This window comes from Lampetra planeri, chromosome 50 (genome assembly GCF_965212315.1).
Source record: "Lampetra planeri chromosome 50, kcLamPlan1.2.h2, whole genome shotgun sequence".
Taxonomy (NCBI): domain Eukaryota; kingdom Metazoa; phylum Chordata; class Hyperoartia; order Petromyzontiformes; family Petromyzontidae; genus Lampetra; species Lampetra planeri.
The window spans coordinates 558,753-576,340 of NC_136156.1; the positions used below are offsets into that span (position 1 = coordinate 558,753).

The 17,588-nt window shown below is 44.9% G+C and overlaps 3 protein-coding genes and 1 long non-coding RNA gene across 8 annotated transcripts in view; 1 reads left to right on the forward strand and 3 right to left on the reverse strand.

Annotated features, from left to right (window-relative positions):
* CRYL1 (crystallin lambda 1) overlaps positions 1-5,877 on the reverse strand; it is a 29,806-nt gene extending 23,929 nt beyond the window's left edge. For 2 of the 5 annotated variants that reach the window (XR_013588494.1, XM_078616366.1), the window contains exons 1-2: positions 3,309-4,231; positions 967-1,043 (exon numbers count right to left, since the gene is read on the reverse strand). Coding sequence is in view for 4 of the 5 variants with exons in the window: in XM_078616366.1 (XP_078472492.1) it covers positions 967-1,043; positions 3,309-3,485 (254 nt within the window). In the remaining variant the exon portion in view is untranslated. Of the gene's footprint in view, positions 1-966; positions 1,044-1,393; positions 1,486-3,308; positions 4,232-5,743 lie in introns of those variants that run through there. The other 3 variants (XM_078616367.1, XM_078616368.1, XM_078616369.1) reach the window with 3 other exon arrangements.
* On the forward strand, positions 592-17,167 carry LOC144734245 (uncharacterized). Its single transcript, XR_013588495.1, has 3 exons — positions 592-692; positions 13,980-14,097; positions 15,840-17,167. It is a non-coding gene; the product is annotated as an uncharacterized LOC144734245 (long non-coding RNA).
* On the reverse strand, positions 9,113-9,919 carry LOC144734109 (gap junction beta-2 protein-like). Its single transcript, XM_078616170.1, has one exon. It carries the CDS (start codon positions 9,917-9,919, stop codon positions 9,113-9,115), a length of 807 nt encoding a protein of 268 aa, XP_078472296.1.
* The window catches only part of SPAG17 (sperm associated antigen 17), a 44,255-nt gene continuing 38,911 nt past the window's right edge, over positions 12,245-17,588 (reverse strand). Inside the window, exons 43-47 of the mRNA XM_078616365.1 lie at positions 16,249-16,400; positions 15,602-15,738; positions 14,623-14,683; positions 13,968-14,088; positions 12,245-13,312 (exon numbers count right to left, since the gene is read on the reverse strand). Coding sequence (XP_078472491.1) covers positions 13,170-13,312; positions 13,968-14,088; positions 14,623-14,683; positions 15,602-15,738; positions 16,249-16,400 — 614 coding nt within the window. The 3' untranslated portion in view covers positions 12,245-13,169. The remainder of the gene's footprint in view (positions 13,313-13,967; positions 14,089-14,622; positions 14,684-15,601; positions 15,739-16,248; positions 16,401-17,588) is intronic.

Here is a 17,588-nt window from a genome sequence, read left to right on the forward strand (position 1 = left end):
GGATTAACAACAGTTTGTAGTCTCGAACGGACCTGTGCATGCCATTGGCAAAGCCTCCCACTTACTAAAGGCAATGCCAGACAGAGTAACTTTACCGTGGTAATTTCTACTGTAATCTCGTCTTATTGTTTAGTTTTACCGTAAAACACTGTCTGGTTACTGCTGGAATATATTCGGTCTTGTATACAGTGAAGTACATTGCATTGTTACTGCACTACCTACATTACATTATGTCCAGAGCGATACAATGTGAAGTATAACACTTTATAAGAACGTGTACTCCAGTAACCGCATTGCACCCAACATCGACATTGAACTTGGGATGTTTTTCCCCCCTCACATTAATGTTGTTTAATCTTTGCACATTACTTTGTTTATAGAGTTCACGAACGGGGCAGTCAACACAGCTGGTTATTGACTCAACGTGGCGATTGCCTGCGTAGCATTGTTTACCGGTGATGATCACAACACTGCGCCACTAATTGTTGTAATCGCGTGAACATTCTCAGCTGATGGTGGGTTGTGAGTTCGGCAAAGTTGAAAATCGGCACGTGCGTGTACAGTGCGGCAGCGCGTGCGTGTACAGTGCGGCACTCAGTCGCAAGCTAAGCAGGCGTTGAGCCTGGACAGTGCTCGTGGGTGGGCCACCACCGTGCAGGAGCCAGGTGTCTACAGGCTGCGTGGTTTAGTTGGTGTGTGCAGCAGCGGGAGGACCACACACACACGTGTACACACACACACGTGTACACACACACACGTGTACACACACACGCGTACACACACACACGTGTACACACACACGCGCGTACACACACACGTGCACGCCCTGTGTGTGTGTGTGTACACATGTACACACACACACGGCGGGTCTGGCTCAGTCCACATGCTGTGAAGTTGTTCTCTGTCGCTCAGGGCGCACGCGAGTTGTGTTACTTGTGGAGTAGGAATCGACACACGTCGTCTTACCTCCCGATGATGGCGACTGTAGTCGTGGCGTCTTCTCCCCCCTGCTCCGCCATAGCTCTTCCTCGTACGCGGAGCGGCTGCAGACAGCGCAGGGTGTCAGGGTCGCCGCGGGCTGAGGCGTCGGGGGGTGGGGATCGTGGGGGGGGGGGGTGGTGGTGGAGGTGGGGGTCGTGGGGGGTGGTGGGGGGTGGTGGTGGGGGTCGTGGGGGGTGGTGGGGGGGTGGTGGGGGGGGAGACTTAAGGGGCCCCAAGCAGCGCAAGGCCCCCCCCCCCAACTCGAGCCGGGGGGACGATGCAGAGAACGCAACGAGCCAATGAGTCACATCGCGTCTCGCTCCATCGTTGTTAGACGTTTAGCCCATCTCACCGCATGTGTCAGTCTGTGCGTGACATCATGATCATTACTGTAAACTCGTGGTGTTCTCACGTTGACAGCAGGAGGAGGAGGATGAATGTTGTTTAGTGCGGAAAGCCCCCGAGATGTACTGGCACGCGGGCTGGCCCCCCACACCGCCACGTACCAGACCCCCTGGCACCTACCCCGGTCAACTTCCCCAGCAGCAATGCAGGGAGGGGGCACTGCTTGAATTACTGAGGTTGGGTCGGTATGATGATGATGATGTTATTTTATTATTTTATTTGGTGGCTATGCTTTTAGTTAACCCGCTTATTTTTCTGTTTCCTGCAGCTAAATCACGAGATGTGTGAGTTGTCGTTGTTGGCACAATGTCCGGATGTGAAGCAAGAGGCACGGCAATGCCGTGCCATCGTTTTCTTGGCGTCAAACAATGCACAGATTCGTCATCAAATCAGCAAATCTGCAGTCAAGCGGCGAGGTTGATTGATGATTCAGCACTCACGACTCACCCCAGCTCCTCGTTCACCCAAGGGCCACCTGATCAACCTTCCATTGCTAACACCATGAACTTCACCCACGTACTGCTTCAGCAGTGTCGAGTGCTAACGTCGACCTTGACGAATTCACGAAACCCATTACAGAACATATTAGAGCCCTGTTGTTGCTCTCGTTTATTCCAGTGCGGTACTCTGGCATCTTCACTGGTGCTGTGTGTTGCTGGTCGCTTGGCGTTTTGGGATTTTGGTGCGTTGCCCAGAGACGGTCACTAAAACGAACAGCTATCCGCCTGTGACTCCCATGGACAGGGGAAACCTGGCGTGGGCTCATACGCGATATTAATCAGAAACACGGATCATGGGATGGGTTTGCCATCCCATGATCCATTTCTGATTTGTTTGGCGAATAAATACGAACCATAGGAGTGTTTTGTGCAACAATGTGGGGCTCTGTATAATAGGAAGATCGGATAATATGGTTACGGATAAGACAATTAAGTTTCACTGTGCAGTAATATTGATTTTTAATTAAATTTGAGGGACACTTGTTTGAGGCAAATCTCTACATTTTATTGTTTTCACTATAATCATAATCTGTATTTTTCTCACTTTGAATAAAGGCATGTATCTGTACCTTTAGCATCCTATTCCACATACATATACGTTTCTGTCTGCAAATGTTGAAGGTATTTCAAAAGATGGTGGTGAAGTATTTTCCACCAGCAGTTTAAGGTAAAGATTTAAAAAAAATTTACACGTCATTACCGTATGTGTGTATATGTGTCAATTGACACCCTTGAGATCCTTGCAAACAAGATGTTCCATCTCAAGGGATTACACTATGTAACACATTGTTTGTTCCTGGGTAGTAAGTGTTATTTCGTAATTGCTAATGCCTAAAAAGTACAGAAAATGGCTATTATTCCCCACAAACTTTGCTTTTGTGACCAGGACAGTGATGTTTTGAAATTTATCTATTTTCAATGAGAAAACGGGCGAATCTGTGTCTTTTCGTTCACATAAAGTCCGAAAAAAAACATATGCATCAAAATTAACATGTATTTATACTAAAGTAATACAAACATTACTACAAAAGATTTAGAAGTGAGTAGTTTTTCGAGATTTACAATTATGCTGTAAATCACTTTCACGAATCATCCCCCAAATGTAGTCTCTCATCTTGTTCTCGTTATACTGTCCTTGGTAGCTGCGTTCAAAGTCCAGTATATCCTGTTGGAAGCGCTCGCCTTGCTCCTCCGAGTACGCTCCCATGTTCTCCTTGAATTATTCAAGATGAGCATCAAGGATATGGACTTTGAGGGACATCCTACAGTCCATTGTGCCGTAGTTTTTCGACCTTGTGATTGCCCAGGAAGCCACGAACCACTGCGACAAAGCTGTTCCAAGCCGCTTTCTCCTTACTAGTGAGCTTCTCTGATCAATTGTTTCGTAAGGCCCAATTTAATGTGCAGTGGTGGCATCAGCACCTTCCGGGGGTCCACCAGTGGCTCCCACTTGACGTTGTTCCTCCCCACAGAGAACTCGGTCCGCTGTGGCCATTCCCACCTGTGGTAGTGCGCATTGGTGTCCCTGCTGTCCCAAAGGCAAAGATAGCAGGGAAACTTGGTAAAACCGCCTTGGAGACCCATCAGGAATGCCACCATTTTGAAGTCTCCGATGACCTCCCAGCTGTACTCATCATACTTCAAAGTGTCCAGCAAGATATTGATGCTGTTGTAATCCTCTTTGAGGTGCACCGAGTGAGCCAGGGTAAGAGACGGGTATTTGTTACCATTATGGAGCAGCACGGCTTTGAGGCTCCTGCATGAGCTGTCAATGAAGAGGCGCCACTCATTCTGGTTACAGGCGATTCAAATTGCCTCGAACAGACTGGTCACATTGTGGGAGAAGCAGAGCCCATCTTGACGGGTGAAGAAGCTGCAAAAAGGTTGGTGACGCTTCCTCTGATCTGTGACTTGCACACTTTCTTCCAACACGTTCCACTGCTTAAACCTAGACATCAAAAGCTCGGCATTGGACTTGGTGAGACCAAGATCTCTGATCAAGTCGTTGAGGTCTTTTTGGTTGGGTTAGTATGGGTTTCTCTCCTCAGCTCCACCTCTAAAATTTCATCTGGACCTACAACGTCTTCCTCGCTCTCTGACTTGCTGCTCTCTTCTAAAGACGGCTTCTCTCTCTCCGGAGGAGTGGGTACGGGAGCTCATGGCAGTGTGGCACCGGGTCGATGGATGAAGGAAGGTCCGGATACATGATAGCAGGTGCATTCTTGCCAGTCCGACGTTTGGAAGGGTCCACCATGCAGAAGTAGTTGCTTGATTGGTCAGTGAGTTCCCGCCAAATTCTTGGGATAGCGAACTTCATGGCTCTCTTTTCCCCTCTGTACCATCCTACACAAATATATTTATTTCACCCATGACTAATGTGTAAGAGATTCTCGCAACATTTTTCACGTGATATATTTTTTCAATAACATTGAAAATTGTAAAACATTTTAAAATTAAAAACTTTTACAATTGTAAAAATTTGAACAAATTTTATAACATAAAATTCCGAGAAATAATTGTCCATCTTACCTTCCAAAGTTTTTTTTGCATTGCTCGCAGGTGAAATGAGGTGCCCAGGGTTTGTCTTGATCCCCGACAGGCATGCCAAAATATGCCTTGTCGGCCTCACACATCTTAGCAGACGCTTCCACAGAGTACTTTTTCGCTCTTGTCTTGATAAATTGGCCGCAGACATCGCAAAATGCGTCTGCCGGATGCTTGCAGCCTCTTGATGCCATCTCGGATAAATGCAGATATGTATCCACTTAGGCAGCTGGAACTAAACTGAACTGTCGGGCTTAAGGCTACTACTATCTAAATTACTGGAAAGTTCTAGAATGTTCTAGAAGTTACTCCAAGTTTACTCAACACTGAATATATCTGGAATGTTCTGGAAAATAGGTAAATTTCTAAATATCACTGTCCTGGTCACAAAAGCAAAGTTTGTGGGGAATAATATCCATTGTCTGTACTTTTGAGGCATAAGCAATTAGGAAATAACACTTACTACCCAGGAACAAAAAAATGTGTTACACTTATATACAATTAAAAAATGTAAGTTAAAAATATACGGTCAAAACATTTTCCAAACTAACAGTTTAACATCGAGTTTACATGAATGGATTCATTTAACGTAATTACTTTTTAATGGTATTGCCTCACGTAAACATGTTTTCCATTACATGACAGGACACAGCGCTTGTTAGAAGATGTGAGGTGCAGGACACAATCCGAACTGCTGACAGCACACAATAATGGGACTTCTGGCTTCGCCGATCATTCTTGTTAGGACTGATATGTTGATGCGCATTGCTTGTGTTTTTTTAATGCACGTGACATGTGGTGGAAGTAAATTAGTGGATGCAGATCAAGTGATGGAAACACGCAGTCATACAAGAAATGAACTCATACAGCTAACTCTTCTTCAAAACATGCAACATATATACATTAATCTGCATTATTTTTGTACAATTATCAGGAATCAATAAACGAGTACTATAGAGGCTACATTAACTGGACATAGCCACAAGTTAAGAATAAGGTATACCGTATTGTACCGTACAATTAAAAACACTTTACATTTGAATTGCTTTAACCAAAAAGTAAAAATGATGGTGGCGTGAAAATTTAGAACAAGTCTGTATATTGTTCATAATCTTGTACTCAACATACTTTACATCATTACACACAACATATACCTAACAGCTTATAAGCGGGTAGAAATGCAACAACACAATGTGCGTATGTTTCTCACAGTTGCGATTCCACTGGGATCTTACACATGATGTATAATGCACATGCATACCAATACAATTATTACATCCATCGCACCTAAATCAGTAACTGTTTGGCCTTACCTGCAGGTGAATAGTGGGGCACCTTGAGTGCTGTTGTCAATGCCTGGCTTGTGTGTCACGTGTCCAGAGAAAACACGTCGTGGAGAATACGCTGCATGGCATTTAATAACGTGGTACATTGAATGTGTAAATGTTTAAAAGGACTGGAGTAAATATTACACTATCCCGAGTTACAAACACCTTAATGTGTTACGCATGCTTTTATCCCCTCCAACATATTCAGCCCTCGACAACAAATAAACACTCACCATGACTATCAGAGCGCTACGGTGGCTAGGAGATGTTAACTACCTCGCCTGGTATACAGGATGTCGTGGGTTCGATCGCGACCCTGATGCCTGAATATTTTGAGTTTGCGTGTCTCTCTCCCATTGGTCACACGGATTTTTCTCTGGGTCCTCCGGTTTTCCCCTCCACATTTAGAAACATGCGTTTTAGAGCATTTGGCTGATAGAAATTTTTACGTGATAAGCCACTTTATTGGGCCATCATTTGTGGCCAGGTCGCTTCTGAAAAAGAGCTATATAGCTCAATGGGCTTTACCTAGTAAAACAACATACAATACTTTAGTTTAAATAGCTTAGAATAACATGGTATTTCTAAATACAAGTACTCTGTATGAAGGCTGTATGATGATGCAATACAATAAAATCAGCTCGCAAATGGTTGCACCTGAAACAGAAATCAGCTGGTGGTCATTCCCATGCCAGATGTCGTGGAACTGGTGAACCGTCATCAACTTGAAGCTGACCACAAACAGATTTCACTTTTATTTCAAGCAACCACACATGTCACGGGGAATTTGAGCCGAGACGGCGTGAAGTAACTAAGCACCAACCTGAGTAGAGCTTAGGGAAGGAGATATACTCTCGCTCAGGAACGTTGAGTGGGCGCTACGGCTGATCGTGATGATGATGAATACATATCCAGTACAAGTGCATATTCGGTAGAGTCCAGAATTTAGAACGTGATTCTATGGATCATATTATCAGCGGGGTCATCTGCGGTTTTACTCCCATCCGCAGAGTACACATTTGTAGATAACCCTGCAGATAATAGGATTACATATGGCTCCCGGATAATTATAGGGATTTTCACGGACCCTACAGCTGCCGCTGATAATGAGTCGTGGGTAATAACGCCGCGGATAAGAGAGGTTCTCCTGTAATGTGCTAATACTACCGCGACGACATCTCACTGACAAATGCCGTCTACACGAGCGTGGCACGCGGTAGTGTTGTCTATCAACGCTAATCGTTAACCAGACGCTGCATGGGCAGCTATGCAGCGAGAGACCGTGTACACACTGCCTCGCCTCCTGCGTCTGCGACAAAGGTGTCCTAGTGGAACATTAGCAGTCAGGGGTGGTGATGTGCGACCAGCGAGTAAGAATGTTAACACTGCCACACTGTTGAAAACATTACCAATAAAAACAGCAACCCAGTGTTGTTGCAAGCTCAACTGATTTGTGTGAGCCCATTGCCGGCAGACAAAAATACAAATCTTGGTTTTGTGAGTGTCAGGAGTGGGGGGGGGGTAGGCGAACGTAAACTTGAACGGAACATGTGCTCAGTATTGCATCATGCAAAACAAAACAGATTGGCCAATAGGTCTCTGTGCAAGAAAACCATGTGTTAACCCGTATACTTAAATAATACATTTAAAATAATATTAATCCTCTATTTGACATCCCATTGTAAACATCATTTATGTGGTTCTTAACCCAGCAGTTTTGGAGCCCTCCTTTGATGTGGCGGAGTCCCTGGTAGACCTGAGCACTGGAGTCAAGTATTCAGCAAGAGGCCAGGCGAAATGTGCGCCTCCTGACCAACCCACGTGATCCAGCGTGATGGAGTATGGTAAAGCCCCCCCCACCCCCATGCACCTAAACCACAGCCCGCCAAATCACCAGCAGCTCTGCATCGAGCAGACAGGGTATCAGTTGGGAAGGTGAAGGAGCAGGGAGGTGTTCATCCAGCAGTGGATTGAGCAAGGCCGATGATAATGAACGTAGGAATTAACCGAGTTTTGTATTTTTACTTGTTGCAAACATTCTCTTGGCAGGTTTTATCACACGTCAGTGTTTAAAGTTTCACTTTCTGCAATCTCTGCAGAAATAAACAAGGTTATCTGGGAATTTGTTGGAAAAAAAATATCATAAACGTGTGTTATGAGGTCTGTACACTACAATATATATACACAAACCCATTTTCAAACATTTTGTTCCAAGAAACACTATATATTTACACAATACTGTACTTCGTATAAAATCTTATTATACGCCATTGGACAGGATATGAAAATGTGTTTTTTATTTAATGCTTTTCAACTCAAATGGAAGTGCTAATGGATATCTCCGTGTAATGTGGGAGCACGTTAACCTTCATAAAGATCATCGATGACAAACTAAACTTGGGTATAAAGATGTGTTACTATTGTGGACTTACCCCACGTAAAACTGAACCAATTGATCAAAACGTTGCCTGCGTTCTTACTCGCCCCTACTGGACATCTATGAAAATAGCTTTATAGCTCATCGGATTCCTCCAGTATCAATAAATATTCTGATTCAGCAGAGCCTCTATCCAAGCTCCACTGTCGCATTGCGGCCTACAGACTTTGCTGCTTTAGGTCAGCGCGAACGTTTTTATTGATCCGTGCGGTCCATTTCTGGTTAGGCCACCGGGTAAGTTTATGCCAAAATTCCTGGTTTTGCTCATTTAAGGCCAAGTCATCCTCGTGCAAGGTCAATGTCTGGTTCAGATACCACTTGTCACTGATGGAATATTACATGCAAACATTTTAAGTGAAATTAAAGAATACGACTCTCCACTGAAGCAATAATCCACATACATATTAAATAAAGCTACATCTACATCTACACACTGAAATATATACTTGTAATGATTAATGAAAGAACAATATTTTTGTTTCGGATGGTCCACAAACATCACGTCAACCGCAGCATGTGCTGTCGATGTCTGGCGCTGACGAGGGTCACGAGCCTCCAGGCAGTCGTCAGTGGTGCCACTGGGCAACTTGGGGGCCCTGAAGCATTCCTTCATGTTGTTGACCCGACAATAGGAGGTGTATACAAGAGATTCAGAGTTAGTAGTGATTTAAGAGAAAAGTAGACGAACATAGCGATTAGAGATGCAGGAAAGATAGAGATGAGTGATTACTTGGCTTTTACACTGATTAGCTTGTAATGTTGATATAGATTTGAACTTCATCTGATATATTTTTGATGCGCCCATATTTTTTGGGACTCTTGTGGCCCGTCGAGTCCTGTTGGGGCCCTCAGATCCTGCTTGGTCTGCTCATGCCTAGCACCACGACTGGCCGTGAGTGGTCAGCCCACCGCTGATCTCAGCAGGGCCGCGATGTCCGAATGTTCCTGCTCGTGGCCCCTCGGCCCCGCCGCCGCCGCCGCCAGCGACACAAACACTCGCGGCTCAGCAGGTAGGCCACCTCGGCCACGTTGAGCAGCAGGCAGACGGCCGACACGGCCAGCATGAAGATGGTGAAGACGGTCTTCTCGGTGGGGCGCGACACGAAGCAGTCCACCAGGTTGGGGCACGGCGACGCGTCGCACTTCAGCAGACGTGGCATGGTGACCCCGCTGTGCAGCGTGTAGAAGATGTACAGGAACGTGCACTCGATGAAAATCCTCGAGATCACGCTGAACACGTATGTGAACAGGAGCGCACCGTCCATGCGGATGGTGCTAGGGGCACTTCCCGACGGAGGCGGCAGCTCTGAGCGGTGCAGCTCCACGTCCTGCTGCTCTTCCTCGTGCTCGACGCTGTCTCCCGGGGGAAGCCCCCCGGTCTGGCCCGGCAGGTTGTAGATGTTTCCCCGCCGCCGCTTGGCCCGGCGGTGGCGGTGAGCGACGTGCATGCCCACCAGGAGGGTCGGCGTCGACACGAAGATGAGCTGCAGGGCCCAGAGGCGCACGTGCGAGATGGGGAAGTAGTGGTCGTAGCACACGTTCTGGCAGCCCGGCTGCAGCGTGTTGCACACAAAGTCGGACTGCTCGTCGCCCCACACGCTCTCGGCCGCCACCACCAGCACCATGATGCGGAAGATGAAGAGCACGGAGAGCCACACGCGGCCGATGGACGTGGAGTAGCGGTTGGCGCCGCTCAGCACCTCGTAGAGGCCATCCCAGTTCATGGTCTCCCCCGCAAGCCTGTTCCAGATCAACACATGACAATTAGTTAGTGCGATGTGGGAATGGTGTAATGGTGAGCACACCCGCACAAGAATACAAAGTTTGATGGTTCGATTCGATCTCTTCCTGCGGGGCAGTTGGGGCAATGATTCGGTTTGTTAAATGCACCCCAACCCACCTTCTGTCCACCCAACAGGATGAATGGGTACCACCACAGATCGTCGATCGGCAGGTCGCATCTGGTGGGGTAAATTGTGGTGACTGCCACCTCATCCAAGATGTCTAGACAGTGTGGAAGAATAGGCCAAACATCCTCGAGAAGGGCTCTTTCAAGGTCCCTGTAACGGAGGCCCTTCCACCAGCATATGTGTTGTCCTTCCCCTGCGCAAACGACTATCACGGTTGGCTACGTACAGTGTAAAAGAAGTTGAACATCCAGCAGTGGCATGATAAAACAATTGCAGGGCTGCGCTATTCTGATGCCGTGGTGTGTGGTCAATGACCTCCTCCTCTAACCTTGGAGTTCAAAGGTAACACATTCTAATTCTGATAAGGGGATGACTTAAACCATCATCCGGAAATATCGATCAATTGAGTTCCACTTTTACGAAAAGTGAACAGTGGCGATTTAATGGAGCAGCACCTATCATGTGATCAAATGTTAAATTTCGATTTAAAGCTTTCGTGACTGCAGGGATTCATCTTCTTGGTTCTTTCGATAAAGTCACGTAGAAGGGAAGTAATACAATAATAAAAATAATAAAATAATTCTTACGACGTTTCGGCCACAACACAGCTGTTTCATTCAGACGCTGTCGCCTCGACAGACCTGGTTTCACCTGAGGACGGCTGATTGCGTTGTGGTCGAAACGTCGTGAGAATTATTTTATTATGTTTTATTTTTATTATTTTATTACTTCCCTTCTACGTGACTTTACCGAAAGAACCAAGAAGATGATCAAATGTTGTTTCACACCACCAATCTCATTGTTTGAGCAGAGGCAATTTTAACCCTTGCCTTTTGAGATGAAAGCTACAAATCATTAAATGATTTTTTTTATTATAACAAAAACAATGATACAAACTATGAAGACGATCACAATCCGACGAATTAATGTATGCCAGGAGTCAACCAGAGCTCCGCTCTCCGTATGTCACGACCTTTCACTGTGGACCAAACAAGCCATGATGCGTGTGATGTACAGGTCGATCTATATGGCATCCAGTTACAGTATGAATCATTTGTCTCTACATGTATTATTTTTAAAAAGTCACAGCAGCTCACAAATTGATATATAATCGATTACATCAGCTATGAAATGTATTAATTTACCCACCTTGAGGGAGCGAAGCCTTGACACGGCGACTGGATGTTGAACCTCTCGGCGTATTTGTTAAAACATTTATAGTGTCGGTGTTTGTGCCGGTGAACTGAAAGAAAACATGGGTGTGTCCACACTTAACTGTCATGGGTGTTATGCATACACAGAATGGGTACTTGTTTTAATTGCCTGATGCACGATGAAGTTAGGCCATAGCGTGCCGAGCTGTCGAGTATAATTTGTGTAGATCCGTGCGAATGCAACACGTGTCCGGTGTAGAGATGGCCCATTTCCCAACACACATCACATTTGGCAGCACGTGGTCTTTCAGTTGTCACAAATTACCTCTCTCCTGTCCCAATGTTTTGTGAGGTCACAGCATGTAAACATTCCGCACAAGATACTTCATGATGCGTACGAACGCACACTCTGCAGCTGGTCCTAAGTTCCCACACTGAGGTTGCACAACAATCCATTATGGGGTTTCCACATTACCCCACATTGGGTGGGATTTGTTCTGCAATTACTGGGTACAAAGTGACCACTTGGTTCGGGCAATATGGAAAACCCCTGTTGGATCATTCCACACCCCTTTCTGGATGTTAAACTCTTCGCTATTTTTGTTTTATACCTGATAAGGTCCACTGAGCTATGTAGCTCTTTTTCAGAAAGTGACCAGGCCACAAATGAAAGCTAAACAAAGTGGCTTAACACGTGGAAATCTACAGCAGCCAATTACTGTCAACGCGTGATGTTAATTCTAAATGTGGAGGGGAAAACCAGAGGACGCGGATAAAAATCCACGCGACCACAGGGAGAACATGCAATCCCCAAATATATACAGGCGTCAGGATCGAACCCACGACCTCCTGTATACCAGGCGAGGTAATTAACATGTCGCCACAATTCCACTATTAGATTGTCGATGGAGTCAACTTAGATTTCTGCGGCTTAAACCACATTCAATTGTATAAACATCAACATGTAAAATCTGAGATTCAAATATATTATTGAAATCAGCATCGGTTTTTATTTGGTTTTGCAGCAAGAATACAATCCACAGAAGTGCACACAAACATGGAAAGTTTACTTCACAACCAAAGTTTCAACTAGGTTGGGTGCGCAAAAGCCACCGATATGAAATTGATTATGTCTGAAATGATTTGGAGCTGGTTTCAGCATTATCGCTTCACACATGAATTGTTTAGGCCTCATACTTCCACAACTCACAATCTTGGGGTGAAATTAAGGCTCATGGGTAACCCACCAGGCTACCTACCCACTCTAGATAAAACAAATACTGTGGTTCTGAATCGAATAGTATAGATTCATTTAATTTCGTTGTTACGTAACTCAATATTCAACCAGAATAGATCGTCACAGCAATCATGCTAACTTTGAGATGATTTCCAAACATAAGCAATGCCTGACACCTAGTGATCAGAATGTGCAAACATTCAAGGGTATTTTAAACACACGTGAGTAGAAGCAGCTCAGTAGTAATAATTACATTAATAAACTATAATGGATATTGTCTGTGCATTTCATGCTGTGTTTCTGTTATATCCACTAATGTAGCAAGGGCACACTGGTGTCAAACTGCTATAAGACATGAGCTAAGTGTCCAGAGAGTGATAAGTGACACATGCGAGTTCGAGTGTGATAACGATTGCCAACTCTCCAGCTCATGGCAACATGTTTCCAGAGCTGGTGGTGGTGGAGATTTAGAGAATATGTCGTGAACTAGTCCAGACCATATGCATTCAAATATCAGCCACATCTCAATGTATTGGTTATTATCTGTTCATCACTGGATTCAAATTGGCACCAGAGTCTGCTCCTTAAAAGTATGATTCTTTATGCTCCTCCAAAAGATCGGAGCTCATCACGCCATCTCTTCTTAATGGAATTCTTTGAAATGCATTCATATTTACACCGAGGGCATCTGAATGCTTTGTGTGGCGGGAGTAAGCACAGCATTATCTTTATTCAAAGTTGGAGCACTCTTCGTGTTTGCAGCCGCCCTGATCTTGCTGTTGCATGCCTCTTCAAACTCAACATCAGAGAGCACTGGTGCAGGCAGAGAGTAAAGGAGACAGGATTGGAATCATTGACAATAAAACAAAACGTATGAGAAACTAACCAATTAAAAGTCACAGCCAACATCAGTAGTGACACCATTGGAACCTCCTTTGTCAGTAGCAAAATATGATCATTGTTTTTTTACCCTTTATCTGGCAACAAAACTGACACCTTTTTACAAGGAGTCATGTTTGCATTGACCACAATACCAGTGGTCGGAATGCAAACAAAAAAACACAACTCTGATCATGTATGCGCTGTCCTTGAAATTGATTGGTCCACACCCGAGACAGCGTTTCTTAGAGCCTAGTCTCACATGGTGTTGGACCAGATGACGCCAAAAGGCGCCAGATAAAAGGATAAAAAAACAATTAGCAGTAGTGACATCTTAACTGGTCCTGACCCCCCTTCACCAACCTGCACTGACTAGCTGAGTACAGTCAATCGACTCCCTTGACTGATACAGGGTGGAGAGTCATTCATTCAGCAGTGGATAGGCAAAGAGCTCTACATTATGGATTGTTATTTAAAGGATAAGGAATCAGTATTTATTGTCTGTTCCTTCGGAGCTGACTACATAATTGTATTACTTCGAGAAATTCAATAGCTGGTGTGGCACACGTGCAGACAGTCTGAGAAAGGATATTTGCTGTGACAGGTACGAGCAGCGTTTCTGCCTCGGTTTGGATCTGCACTTCATAGGAAACGGGACCCAAGTTTTCTGCTCTCAGCTCTAAGATCAGCTCGATGTGAATTCCAGCTGCCACCTACCACAGGTATGGGCACAGGGAAAACAAACATAGCAGCAATATAACAAATTAACCAGTGGATACAGAGCAAGACTGTAAGGACATTCAGTGGCCCTTTTTGGAAAATGGGACATCACAAAAAAAGCGGAACAAATATAACATGCAGTTTGCTTGAAACATATATGAGAATGCATTTACATATATATAACTCTACATTAAATAAATGCGAATTAATGACAGTGTTGTATTAAGAATACAATCAATAAACAAATCGCAAGCTTGATAACATTTTGTTCAAGGTAGGTGAATCCTTCCAAGTGGCTTCAAGTTGCAACTTTTACATTGGTAGCACTCACCGAGTTAAACACATTGCATCAGTATACATTTCATGTTTAAGTACATTGGTTACAGATTAACCATTTTAATTTTCATTCATCATCTATATTTTGTAAAGAAAATCACAAATTGTACGTTTTCACAAGTTCTTTCTCGACAAAACATTGACATAGCTTAACGTGAAGGATAATTGCTTTAGTTGCACGAAAAACATACTGGCCCAGGCGTGTAGATAACCCGAATGCCTGTGCTGGATGGAGGAGCTTGCACTTTGAATCTGTGAAGATAGAAATGTTACTTTTTCATTTCTGGGTTTGCGCAAGAAAACTTCAAAGTCATCACCTTAGTTCTCGGGAGTGTATCAAAAGGGTCATTATAGGCACGATGCCATCGATTATGTAATAATTTCAATGAACTCGCCACAGTCTATAAATCACACTCTGATTTTATATTTGGCATCACCGTCATCAGCCAAGAACAATGCACAGCTGGATGAAGGCCTCCCCAATCGCTTGTCATCTCCCACGTGCTGCATTGTCACACTCCACCTGGCCCCTGCACACGAGTTGATTTCATCGCTCCGTCTTCTCAATGGAGGTCCTCCTCGACAAGTTCCGATCCTTTGATGCCACTCCATCTCTATTATCCACCATCAGCCATCATCCCTTCTCGTGATGCATGCTGCCCAAGCCCACAACAGTTTGAATGATGTCTTTGACTCGTGTATGTTCTGTAATCCATGCTTCTTGCTTCTATCTCTCAATGTAATTCCAAGCATACCTCTCCATTCCTCTTTGTACAGTTTTTATACAAAAGAAAAAAGTGTTAATGATCATGTTTTTTTAAAAATAAGTCACAGCATGCAATTGTAGTCAATCAAAAAGGAGGATCACTCAATCAACCTTCTTGCCAAACTTGTTTAAATGCACTCTGGGTTCAAGGTTACAATCCTCAGTTCTCCAATAATGCACTGTAGGGACACTGTCAGATGAATGCAGGGCTCTGTGCGCTGGTGTCATGCCCAAAACTGATGAATCATCCATAATAACTTAATCGCAGGATTGCCCCTTTATAAAAGCCCGTCCGAGCCGAGACGCCAATGTGTTGACGTAACAGCTGGCATCGGGTCAATGGTGACATATTACATGATAATGGACGTACATGCGTGGTGGATAAGAGATGATGACTCGCTGACCTGCGCTGCTCCGTGCCGACGTTCTGGAGGCGGATGCGACGCACGTTCGAGCTCCCTCGTCGCAGGGACCCAAAGTTGACGCGCGTTGGAAGCAAAGTGAAGCCCTGCAAAAGTTCTGATCTTGCCAATGCTCCCACCTGTCATGGAAGAGTAATTAGAGAATATCTCTGATGTGTTTTCATGTTGTTCCGCATGTTGTTGGGCGTGATGTCTGACGTTTCGCTCCATGTGTTTTCAGGCACTGAAGCTCCCAGCACGTGCAGCGAAATGTAGGACATCATGCTGAACAACGCACAGTATTACTTTCAAATACTTTAAAACCGCCAAGTAAACAATTCTGAAATAAGTGACAATTTTACATTCTGTTTCGTACAGAAGATTACAAACGAGAGTGGACCATTCGGTCTACCTAGCTCATTTGGCTGTTAGTAGCAAATCAATTTTAGGATCTCAACAAGGTACATCTTGAGGAGTGAATCAGCTTCCACAATGTGCGTGGGCTGTGTCTTACAGACTCCCACCACATCCAGCTGACGACGACGATGATGTCGACCACGACGATAACGATGACGATGAAGTTGGTGGTGGTGGTGACGATGACACTGACGATAATGATCTTTGGCATGAGACTGGAACACGCGAGCGACCTTCTCGTTGGGCACCGAGCGTGGGCGCGAGGCGAGGACAGCGGCAGGGAGCCGCACACGCTCCCTGCGCACGGAGCCTGTCACGTCCAGCGTGAGGCTCTTGGCGTGGTGACGCGTGGCGTCGCGCGGGTGACGCTCGGCAGCTGCTGGCACTGTCCTCAAGGAAATGCACAAGCACGAAGATGAAAAACATCACGTATAGTTTAGCATTTAAAATGCAGTTTCTGTATGTAGGTTGAACTTATTTTTCACCGTACGTAGCCAACCGTGCTAATTGGAGGTGTGGGGGAAGGACAACAAACTAAACACAAAAAGCAGCTCTCAAGAAATTAGATTTCAATCTGGGTGATTTAAAAGTGCACCAGTGGCTTCCTAATATCGGAAGGAAGAACATTCCAAACAGTCGCAAGAAGCGCATCTGAAAGCGTGCGATGCAGTGACCGTCTTTGTTCGATGCCCAGCCAAAAGCCGCTGCTGGGATGACCAGAGTTCACATGATGGTTTATGCTCCTTGAAGAGATCGGCAACGTATTGTGGTCCATTTGTGCCAAGCACTTTGTGTGTAATTAGTACGACTTTATAACTTATTAGTTCAGCGACCGATAGCCAATGCAGCTCGGCGAGCACGGACATAGTTGGATGTTTCAGCGTTCAAATGTAGTATATCCTCGTGTGTATTGCATATTGCCAACACTGTAGTGCTGTTGCACGCTGTATTTGGTCTCTAATCGTTTCCTTACTGAGTAATTAGCTCAAACACCAATGTGTTCTGGCACTTCAAGATATACTGCGGTATAAATAGTAAATGATGATGATGCCTCCTACATTGTGGTAAGGAGTACATTCAGCACAACAGCTTGTGTTGCGCACCAGTTGACATTTTGTTTGTAATAAAAACAGATGGAAAAATAAAAATGTATCACCCTGTCGTCAATATACTGCTAGATGAGGGCCTCTGCACTCAATGTAGTTTGCGAGGATTATTTGACGAAACATCACCACACTGCTCAGTACGGCTTAGTGAATGCAGGCATCGTAGGCGCTGCACTGCCCTCTGCTGCCCAACACATAGGCCTGAAATCTAAATGACAACTTGTTTGTGCTCGGTGATAACACATCCAAGGGCTATTCAGGTTCAACTCGTTTCTCTTCCAAGATCCAACTAGTTATTTTTTTTATTATATTATGTGTTATTTTTATTATTTTATTATTTCCCTTCTACGTGACTTTACCGAAAGAACCAAGAATATAGTTCAGGCACATTATAGGTAAATTCTGGGTAGACTTATAAGGGTGAACATGAATGGGTATTCACTGGGGATTGAGAGTTCGGTTTGGTG